This window comes from Vitis riparia, chromosome 5, assembly GCF_004353265.1.
Source record: "Vitis riparia cultivar Riparia Gloire de Montpellier isolate 1030 chromosome 5, EGFV_Vit.rip_1.0, whole genome shotgun sequence".
In the NCBI taxonomy this organism is placed as follows: domain Eukaryota; kingdom Viridiplantae; phylum Streptophyta; class Magnoliopsida; order Vitales; family Vitaceae; genus Vitis; species Vitis riparia.
This window is the reverse complement of record NC_048435.1, coordinates 3,542,303-3,553,576: the sequence shown is the minus strand read 5'-3', so window position 1 is coordinate 3,553,576 and position 11,274 is coordinate 3,542,303. Positions and strand designations below refer to the sequence as shown.

At 31.7% G+C, this 11,274-nt stretch overlaps 1 protein-coding gene across 6 annotated transcripts; it reads left to right on the top strand.

Annotated features, from left to right (window-relative positions):
* The first annotated feature begins 346 nt into the window (after positions 1-346).
* Positions 347-4,714, top strand: LOC117914064 (50S ribosomal protein L33-like). Of its 6 annotated transcripts, none has more exons than XM_034829230.1 (2): positions 347-440; positions 4,242-4,714. In XM_034829230.1, exon 2 carries the CDS (start codon positions 4,244-4,246, stop codon positions 4,421-4,423), a length of 180 nt encoding a protein of 59 aa, XP_034685121.1. In that variant the 5' UTR covers positions 347-440; positions 4,242-4,243; the 3' UTR covers positions 4,424-4,714. The 6 variants fall into 6 exon arrangements, with proteins under 6 accessions (XP_034685121.1, XP_034685122.1, XP_034685120.1 ...); XM_034829231.1 differs by having other exon boundaries at positions 4,238-4,714; XM_034829229.1 differs by lacking the exon at positions 347-440 and adding an exon at positions 563-638 and having other exon boundaries at positions 4,238-4,714.
* Positions 4,715-11,274: the final 6,560 nt, after the last annotated feature.

Here is an 11,274-nt window from a genome sequence, read left to right as displayed (position 1 = left end):
TAGCCTGTAAGCGGGCTGATTTCTAGTACGGCATAATCCTATATAGATATAATATTATAATGAATATTTTATATAAGTTTAAAAGGATAATATATGGAGGGTGAAATAGAAGATTTATTTTGTAAATAAAATAATACAAATTTAATATGACAATAACACAAAGAATTTTAAATATTATTTAATTTTAATAAGGAAACATTAAATATGGAGCTTATCACGTGACGGAAATCGGCCCGTTTACAGCCCAATAGCTAAATTTTGGGCCGGCCCAGGCTCAGCCCATTATCGCCAAACTAGTGCTAAACTGACTGTGCAGGGTTTGCTTGCAGCGTTGCAGCAGCAGCACTTTAGGAGCAGCTATCAGACGATTTAGACCTACGGAGAATCATTCTGTATTTTTCTCCAAACGCTGCGTTTCGATCGATCTGAGTTCAATCAAGGTACTGCTCCCTGTCTCTACCCAATTCAATCAATCCATCGAATTGTTGGTTAGATACAATGGTTTGGATGCTGAGAAAATGCTTATAGGTTAGATTCAATCCTTTGGATGCTGAGAAATGGGGGAAAAAAATCGAATAGTAAACTTCTCTCCATCTAGGGCGCGAGAATGCAGAAAAATGACGCTTTACCCTAAACTCGTATGAATATTTGGCTATTTGATGTGATTTTATTTTTTGTTTTTTGGATTTTTGGCAACAAAGAAAGTGAGAGAGATAACGTATGAATAAAATTGTGGTTTTCTGTTATCTTTATTCATTTTCTTGTTAGCCAAGCAGAGGGTCGGAATTTACTTCTAGTGCTTTATAGCTTGGGAATGCTGTTGCTGGAAGTTTTGAAATCTAGGATTTCTCTTTGGACAGACATGGAAATATTGCAAGTTTGGATTACAGCTTAGACTGAAATTTTTGTTAGATTGACGGTCTTTGCTGTTCGGTAATGTTTTCTTCTATAAAAATAGATTCAGTTTAGACGCAGAGAAAATATGAGAAAATAATTCATTTTTGAATTGTCAGGTTTTCACCACCGGGGATTAGGAAATACAGAAAAATGCCACTTTGCTTAAAACACTCATTGACTTTTTGGCTTAGTTGACCTGGGTTTATTTTCTTTTCTTTTATTTATTTGGAAGGAAAAGATAAGAGAAGGCAGAAGAATGAAAATGGATTTTTTTATTTTTTTGCTCTATTTTCTTGGAAATCAAACATAGGGTTTCTCTTTGAATGCTTTTAATTCATCAATGCTGTTAGCCTGTTGCTGAAAATTTTGAATAATAGGGTTTGACTACAGCTCAAGCTAGAATTTTGGGAACATTATCGGGTACAATTATGTATATAAATATTTTATTGAATTTAATCAATCGATGTTCAATAATTTTACCATGTGAACATAAATGGTACCTGATATAAATAGAAGCCTTGAAAAAAAAAAAACCTCTTATTGTGATTTTTAGGGTGAATTTTAAATAACATAAAGGTGAATTTATTGTGAATTTTAAGACAAATTATTATGATTGTCATAGTTAAATAATAACTACGTGTACTCTGGATTATGAGGGAAGAGAAAAGTACAAACTTTTCATACTTTTATATATAGTATGGATTTTTGGAATCGTAGGGACATTTCATGAAGGTCTTCAATGTGAAACTGAAAGTTTTTTTTGGACGCAACTTTGAGGAAAAAAATAATCTTCAGAATACTCTTCACTAAGTTGACGCTAAACTTTTCTGGGAGAAGTGATCTCTGCAGAATGTTATAGAAAGAGGATTTTGGTGTTTGCTTCACTTCTATGCTTCAGTTTTAATTCTGTAGAAGTCAATCCTGTTTTGAGAAAATATGTTGAATTTGTGTCTGAAACTTGTGACATTGATATTAATCTGAAAAACAATGCAGCTAGCTGTTGCTAGAGCAAAGAAGTCAAAATACCTTTTCCTTTGTCTTATGACATGGTGAGATCTCCTCTATATAAACAGTTAAAGCTCTGTTTTACCTGCTAAACTAGTGGCTGGATTATTATGATCAATAAAAAGCAAGGCATAAAATAATCTCTGGTTCAACATCTCAGAAAACTGACTGAAATACATTAATTCTAGGAGTAGAGTTGAAAAGAGCATCTAAAGAAACATCAACGGTATTAATGTGTTCACATATAAGTTTCAAATTCAGATATAGATGTGTCTGGAACTCAAAGACTATTGAAGGAGCAGTAGCCAAAACTATACAAAAACCAATGTGAATCTGCATGATGCCAATACCATTAATGAAAATAGGCAAGTAAATTTAAGGAATTGCAGTGGTAATGGGTGGTTGATAAAACCTTACAATGTAAACCAAGAAAGACCAACCAAAAAGGAGAAGTACTAAGAGTATTGAACATAATCAGGAAATTATCTGTGTTTCCAATAATGTAGAGCAGTGATGGATAGAAAATGGAGATAGTAGCACAAGAAGCATGGATGGGATGCTAATTAAGCATGTTAAATGTACTTTGTATTGGGCTTTATGAGGTCTGGTTAAGGGTTTTTCTTCCAGGAGATGATGAAAGGAGAGGAGCCAAACTCAGTTACAATCTTCTACTAGGTCTCCTTTGTTGTGTTGTTTCTTTCTGTAACTATGGTATTGGCACATGGATGTCATGATCATGAATAGAACTTTATCGAGGTAGGTCAAGTTGCAACTTCCTGTCTTGCCCTCTATCTTTCATCTTCTGATTTGAAGTTCATACCAACTTATACTCATTAATACTTGCACTTCATGGTTGATCATAATTTTAGATTCCATTGTGATTTGTGAACATGTGACTGTGGAACTTAGTTTAGAGAAACGAAAGTACATGTCACTGTTTCATTATGCGGATGGAAAAGAAGACTTAAAATGGTTTGAAGATTCATGGTTTATGTAAGCATTTGTTTTGTCATATTTGGGTGAAGCCAAATCAAGTACTCAATGTAATGAGGTGGGGGTGGAGGATCCCTGCTAACTATGATGAATGCGGTAACTATGGATATGATGCCGGAAATAGACCGATTTTATATCACCCTTCAATTCGAATTAGCAAAAGCAATGTCTCCTTGCATAATATGGATTCCAAACATTCATGATCTGGATGTGAATGAGTCGAATTACTTATCCCTCGGTCTATTAGTGAACCCTCGGTCTATTAGTGAACTATCTCTCCAGGGATTGTGAAAGATGTTCCACTAGAAATATTCTTGTTATTGCTTCGACTCATATTCCCCAAAAAGTGGATCCCGCTCTAATAGCTCCGAATAAATTAAATACATGTATTAAGATACGAAGGCTTCTTATTCCACAACAACGAAAGCACTTTTTCACTCTTTCATATACTAGGGGATTTCACTTGGAAAAGAAAATGTTCCATACTAATGGATTCGGGTCCATAACCATGGGTTCCAATGCACGAGATCTTGTAGCACTTACCAATGAGGCCCTATCGATTAGTATTACACAGAAGAAATCAATTATAGACACTAATGCAATTAGATCCGCTCTTCATAGACAAACTTGGGATTTGCGATCCCAGGTAAGATCGGTTCAAGATCCTTCTTACCTATCAAAAAGAAAAAATGATGGGATCCTTCTCTATTATATAGGAAGGTCTGTTGCGCAAAATGTACTTCTAAGTAATTGCCCCATAGATCCTATATCTATCTATATGAAGAAGAAATCATGTAACGAAGGGGATTCTTATTTGTACAAATGGTACTTCGAACTTTTTTTTTTTTTTTTGGCTAAGTAAAAGCAATTGTATTAAGAGTGCGTAAAGAAGAACATCCAAAAGTATACACAAATGGTACTTCGAACTTGGAACAAGCATGAAGAAATTAACTAGACTTCTTTATCTTTTGAGTTGTTCCCAACATATACGTTCTCTAGAGTTGTTTGTGGGGTAGCAAACTTTTTGGTTTGGTTTTGGGTTATCTGGAGTTCAGCTAGTATAGATAATAAGCTGCAGTATAAAACCGAAAGAATAGATGATTAGTTGAGTACTGGGTTCTGATTTTTATTTTTGGACAACTCAAATTTTCTGAACTTAGAACCCCAGATGAGAAGTTTGTGCCTTCATCAAAAAAATAAATAAATAAATAAGAAGTTTGTGCCTGGACCTGGTTTAACTCATGCTGACCAAAAGATTCTAGCTATTCTCCACAGAATTTATTTTCTCTTTCTTTAAAGATTCCAGTCCCAGGAAGTTTGATTGGTTCTTTCTTGTTTAAAGCCAGGGATGGGTGACAAGAAGAAGAAGGCTGCTTCAATATTCATCAGGCTTGTCTCATCTGCTGGCACTGGATTCTTCTATGTGAAGAAGAAGAATCCTCGGAAAATGGTAGAGAAGCTTGAGTTCCGGAAATACGACCCTCGGGTAAATCGTCATGTTCTGTTCACAGAGGCAAAGATGAAGTGAAGGAGAATCCTCTTCGTGGTATCTCTCTCTGTTCTGAGTCAGATTCACAGATCAGTGTACTACTTTTTGAAGACAATTTTCATATCAATTACAGCAATAATTATCACTGATGTTTTTTGGTTTCGCATATATTTTTTTATGGGTATTTTTTTATTTAGCATATTGATTATCAACTCTTTCTTTTGTGTGGATGACTTGATCTCTTGATAGCCATCTTTCATTGTGGGTTATGCTGTTTCTAAGACATGGCTCACAGTTTGAAATAGTGAGGATCTTCATGGGTTAATTGCAGCCGCATGTCGTGGTCTCAACAGTTTTTGTTTAGATAATTATGTTTGTGTTGAATTTACATGATTGATAGCCTTGACATGCAAAACCCACTTCTTTTTAACCTGTGATGTCACCATGATCGACTTGTTTCTCCATCCATATGACAACTATTGACTGGAACCTTTGTTTTGGCCTTCTGTTATGGAACTATATTTCAAGGTTTAGCTACCAAAAGGAAAACGCTGCCTTAGTTGTTCAGATCGTCCAAAATTTGTTTCAATATTATCTCCTAAAACACTAATTCAATTTTGTCAGATAGAGTTTGCGATTGTCAAGATGAAACCTCAGTATTAGGAAAACTTCATCATCTGCTTGGCCAACTGATCTTATCATTCCTCTGCTTTCATGTTCCCTCAGACTTCCTCTCTTTACCCAAGTGCCATCAATTTCCACCCCATTAGGATGAAAGCATTTGCGATTAAGAGGGATCTTATTTCAGCTTTTTCTTCCTCTGATCTTCTGTCATGTGCTATCTGCACTAGGATGATAATATCCTTGGTCTTTAAATAGGGTGTGGGACTTGAAGAAACAGAGAGCAATGGTTTCAGGTTAGTATCGGGCCTTGTATTTCTTGGGCTCTAAGCAGGCCACCTCTCCTGACCACCCAGTTACAGCCTTGTCTTAGATCTTCTTGCAGTATCCAGTCAGGGAGTTAGCTTCTTAACTGCTCAGTCTGTTTATATTGATTTTATGAAGGCTGTAATGCATGTTAATTGGTTGGTGTTGAACAATAGCCAGAGTAGAAAAAGATAAAAAGAAGTAACCCCAAGGACTAGATGGAACTTCAGCATAACATGGTTGAACCAAGTAGGTTTTGGATCATCAACCAACAATTTAAAAGCCCTTCCAGCATCCACAAACACTGGATTGTTAGTTAGCTTGAATTTATCAAGTGTCCTCAAAAGGTTTCATATTTTTGCAGGAAGAAATATTATTCTTTTCATCTTTTTTACTGTTGGTGATTGCATGAAAAATAAATTTTAGGTTTCATTTTCATTTTTTTACTTTATTTTTATTTTTTGCTTTTTCTTTGTCCAATTGAAGGTACCATAAAAATAAAAAAATAATCTTATTTATTTCTTTTCTTATTTGACAGGATAAAAAGAAACTTTGAGGTTGTTAAATCACATACGAAAATAAATATACGAAGCAATGGAGCTGTGATAGCAACCTTTTTAAAAAAATTAGAAACAAACATTATCATTCATCAATCAGCTGACAAATACAAGGATAAGCAATCTTTAAGATGTATAAAGTTTGGTAGAAAGTAACCAAGAACTGAAATTACAAAAAAAAAAAAAAAAACTAACCCAACCCTCCCAAAAGAAAAAACCCGCATGTATATGAAAGAAAAAACATTGGACACTTTAGGGAGAAGGAAATCTTTAGCAAAAGAGGTCATATGCTTTGCTCCTTGTTTGGCTAATTGATGTGCGATTTGGCTTGCTAAAAGACAACCAAAAAGAAAGAATAACCCAAGTCATTTGCAATATCTATGATTTTGTGCATCTAGCTGACAAACTTTCATGAATCTATATTCTTATTAGTCATCCAAGATATTTACATTGGCAAAACCGCCCTTTACCATTAGAGTGGATAGGGATAAAGCTTTTGTCCATCATTGAATTCTCCAATAATGTCGATATCCTACCTTGATGGTTAAACCCATTTTGGCTTGCTTAGAGAAAGCTCTCAATACTACACCCAAATGTTCTCTAATCATGTTTTTATTACTTATCTATCCAGAGTTATCCATTAAACATCCATCAGAGTTTAACTTCATTCAATCTATGGAGGGGGTAACCAATCAATCATTATCTTCTTCAACCAGCTTCTTTGGGTAACAAGCACACTCTTCTAATGCAAATACTAAAAGATATAATGGAATATTTTCCAAAGGCTTAGAGGCTACGGCCCATAGGGAAGAGTAAAAGAAAACTGAGTCTCAAATGGCATTCACCGATAACCATCTATCCTCAAAAATCTATCTTAAAAAAATCATTGCATTCCTCTCCAACCAATAAGCCAAATCAAATATAAAACAACCATCTACCAAAGAATTTTCCTTTTGTGATGTACTTCCAAAACCCTTAAAGGAAATTCTCAACATCTGTTTCATGCCTCTAAGAAGAATCTAATCAAAGATTGACAACATTGACCAATCTATACCAATGTAATGGGACAGTGAAGAAATAGAGGGATGGCTGATTCATTACTCTTCAAGCATATATCACAATGGTCTCGATTAAGAGTTTTATTATCAGACTTTCTCATTGAAGCAAATCGTTGATATTAACCTTCTTATTTGTCACAAGCCAAGCAAAAACCATTAACATTTGTTGGAACTTTCTAGTTTCAAGTTAATTTAGCAGAAGCAAAAGTAGTAATCACATGATAATGAGAAAAGAACTGAAATAGCTTACAAAAAGAACTCATAGAGAAATGTTGTGAGGGAGTCAATGACCAAATTAGAAAAGAGGTTTAATATATATACATAAAGCAAGATGCACATACAAAAGAAGATAGCAACTTTGGAACTCTAAGTCGATCTAGACCTAATATATTCTTGTTTTTTCAACTCATCACATAGTCATCAAAGTGAAACGAATTTTGATAGAAGTGGTGAATGCAAGGAGCAAAATGCTTATTTAGCGAGGATTTGGGAGTCAAAGATAGCTCATTCACCAATGGATTCAGAGAGCATATAGAGCATGGTGGCCAAAGCAGAGATTGAACCTCTCTTTGTGGTTCCCAACTTGTGTTAGTCGTTCAAAATATATCAGCAGCATGTGTACAGTAACATTTTGCTTTCAATTTGGAAAATGAATAAAGAACTAAATAATGGGATGTAGCATTGGCCACCCAGTTGCACAAATGATACAGGAAAAGGCTTATGAATTTACAAATTAGGTTGTTTGGTAAAGGAAGGTCCAGTCTCCAAAGTCCCCCTGTTGCTATTGGGCCAATTCTAGGGTGTCAGCTGTCGAGTTGAATGGAATCCACTGAGTGAGTGTAGTCTCATCAGTCATCAGTCGTCCATTTCCATCAATCCACGCAACTGACTTCTGAGTGGTGAGCAATTGCGTGGGAGAGGTCCAGAATGCAGAGTTTATGGCCAAAGTAGTTTATTTGTAAAAAAAAAAAATGATAAGAATAGTATCCATTTGAAAATATTTGTCAAAGTAGTCTTCTTTGTCCACGTAAGCATCCACATGGATTTTAAGTGTATAAAACCACCATTGGTGACTGTGGTTTTAAAACTTATAGAAATTTCCTTAAAACCACAGTTACAAACTGTGGTTTTGCAATTTCCCTTAAAACCACAGTTAGTAACTGTGGTTTTACAATTATTTTTAATCTTTTCCCGTTTTAATAGTGTTATAATTTTAATATTATTTTTAAAATATTTTTTATCAAAACAACCATAAAACCATAGTTAGTAACTGTGGTTTTACAATTTCTCTTAGAACCACAGTTAGTAACTGTGGTTTTACAATTTCCCTTAAAACCACAGTTAGTAACTATGGTTTTACAATTATTTTTAGTCTTACAATTTAATATTATTTTTAAAATATTTTTTTATCACAACAACCATAAAACCACAGTTACTAACTGTGGTTTTACTAATGGTGTTGTAATTTTAATATTATTTTTAAAATATTTTTTTTATCAAAATTACAATTATGTTGTAATTTTCACAAATATTTTTAAGGGGAACTCATATGTAAAAAAGTATGGGATTTTAGAACTTTGCTTTTCACAAATTTTTTTGTTACGACTGTTTTAAAAATATATATATTTTATCTTTATTTTTTCATATTTTCCTTGAAAATTTGATAAAATAATTTGGTCTACATGCATTCCCATAAAAATTTAAATTTCCTTATATATTTATGGTAAATAAAATATTTATTTTTTTTACAAATATTTTCACATATGAACTAAAGAAAATTATTTATTCATATTATTTTTAAATTTTAAAATAACTAAAGAAATTGTTTATATTATTTTAAAATTTTATATTTTCATATGAAAATTAATGCCAATGATTATGATTTTAGGTTATTTAATGCCAATGTCGGAAATTCCTTCAGTGTTAAATAACCTAAAATCATAATCATTGGCATTAATTTTCATATAAAAATATAAAATTTTAAAATAATATAAACAATTTCTTTAGTTATTTTAAAATTTAAAAATAATATGAATAAATAATTTAAAAATAATGCATGTAGACCAAAATAATATTAAAATTACAACACCATTAGTAAAACCACAGTTAGTAACTGTGGTTTTATGGTTGTTGTGATAAAAAAATATTTTAAAAATAATATTAAAATTGTAAGACTAAAAATAATTGTAAAACCACAGTTAGTAACTGTGGTTTTAAGGGAAATTGTAAAACCACAGTTATTAACTGTGGTTCTAAGAGAAATTGTAAAACCACAGTTACTAACTGTGGTTTTATGGTTGTTTTGATAAAAAATATTTTAAAAATAATATTAAAATTATAACACTATTAAAACGGGAAAAGATTAAAAATAATTGTAAAACCACAGTTACTAACTGTGGTTTTAAGGGAAATTGCAAAACCACAGTTTGTAACTGTGGTTTTAAGGATAGTTCTTTTAAAACCACAGTTAGTAACTGTGATTCTAAGAGAAATTGTAAAACCACAGTTACAAACTGTGGTTTTAAGGAAATTTCTATAAGTTTTAAAACCACAGTCACCAACGGTGGTTTTATACACTTAAAATCCATGTGGATGCTTACGTGGACAAAGAAGACTACTTTGACAAATATTTTCAAATGGATACTATTCTTATCATTTTTTTTTACAAATAAACTACTTTGGCCATAAACTCCAGAATGCAGATGATAAATTCAGTCTAACTCTGCTCCTGCACTGCGCCTTCATACGGTCATGATACAAAGCATCCAGACATGTAAAACAAAGACCAATAATCAAGGCACTACAGCGCACAGCGTCTGGGTCGGTATGGGTGTTTTTTTGAACGGCAAATTTTTGTCCCGACTTGAACCTGGAATCTTCCACACACCCACCCTCCCATCAGCCGGGCCTCAAGGGCAAAGGTCTTGGTCTTACATCTCCTCCTTTCCCAATCCCCCTTCCCTGTAAGAACCGTTTTCTAAAAGACTTTCATGAGATTTGATTGGGAATTTGGATGTTCTAAACCTTATGGGTATGCTTGCAAACTGATTTTAAAATAATTTTCCATTTTATAAATAATGAAAAAACACATGTTTGATAATTTTTTTAATAAAATAAAGTTTGTACAAATTTTTTTTTAATAATATATTTTAATTATTTTTTGTTTGTAATTGTTTTAAAAAATAATTATAAATATACAAAAAATAATTACAAATAAAAGTTACATTTTTATCTTTAATATTTTGTTTTCATCATTTTCTATATTTATATAATTATTTTTTATAAATAAAAAACAACTTTTTATAAAAAAAAAAACAACTTTTTATTTTCAATAACAAAAATTGCTATCAAATATTCTATTACTCCCCATGTTTTAGGATTTCTCTTCTTTTTTTTTAACTAAAAACTCATTTGACAGTATTTTTTAAAAGTGTTTTTAGTTTTAAAAATATAAAAACCTTTTTAAGATTTAAAAAAATAGGTATTTGACAATATTTGAAAAACACTTTTAAAAATTTAGAAAAACACTTAAAATATTTTTAAAAAAAACACTTGAGAGTGTTTCTTTAAAAAAAAACACTTCAAAATTTTTCATATATTATTTTTTATTATCCTTTGTTTCCATTTCACTCTTGACTTTTTTCTCACTCTCTTTTTTCTCTTTCACTTCCCTTTCATAAATTTAATTTTTAAAATTTTTTAACAATATTAATGTCTATATATATTTTTTGTAATAAAAGCTTTCAATTTATTATAATATTTTCTTTTTTTAATAAAGTCATTTTGTAATTTACTATTATTAAAAATATTTTTATACTTATACAATATATTATCAAAAACACTATTAAAATCACTTTTTAAAATTATCATAAAAACGTTGTATAAAAAAATATTTTTAATAAAAACACTTCTATTAAAAGCAATGTTAAACGGACTCTAAAAAATATTTATAATTTGGTAGTATTTATAACATATAAAAATTTTTATATTTTAAATATTAAAAACGTTTTTAAAATTATTGTTAAATAAACTATTAAATTGTTTAACAAAATTTATTAAACACTTTTAAAAATCTAAAAATTTATTTACATTCCAAATCATTTATAATATTTTTTTTTTAAGAAAGTGATTCTCCAAAGAGTGGAAATGTTTGGAAAACATTTCCGTTAAAAACACTTGGAATAGTCGGAAGTGAGGAAGAGAAGACTGAGCAGCCTTCCTCCGATTTGATAGTTGAAGACTTGAACGACGGCCTTCCAGGTGGACCCCTCCCTCCCTCCCTCCATCATCGTGTACCATGCAGGTTTCGGATATCAATTTATCAATCTTTTCCATTTTTTTTTTATAT

Excerpts from the sequence above, each read along its gene's own strand:
- LOC117914064 (XM_034829229.1), top strand. The coding sequence starts at position 618 with ATGACGCTTTACCCTAAACTC. Across the intron at positions 639-4,237 it reads TGACGCTTTACCCTAAACTC|CCAGGGATGGGTGACAAGAA; the intron begins GTATGAATATTT and ends TCTTGTTTAAAG.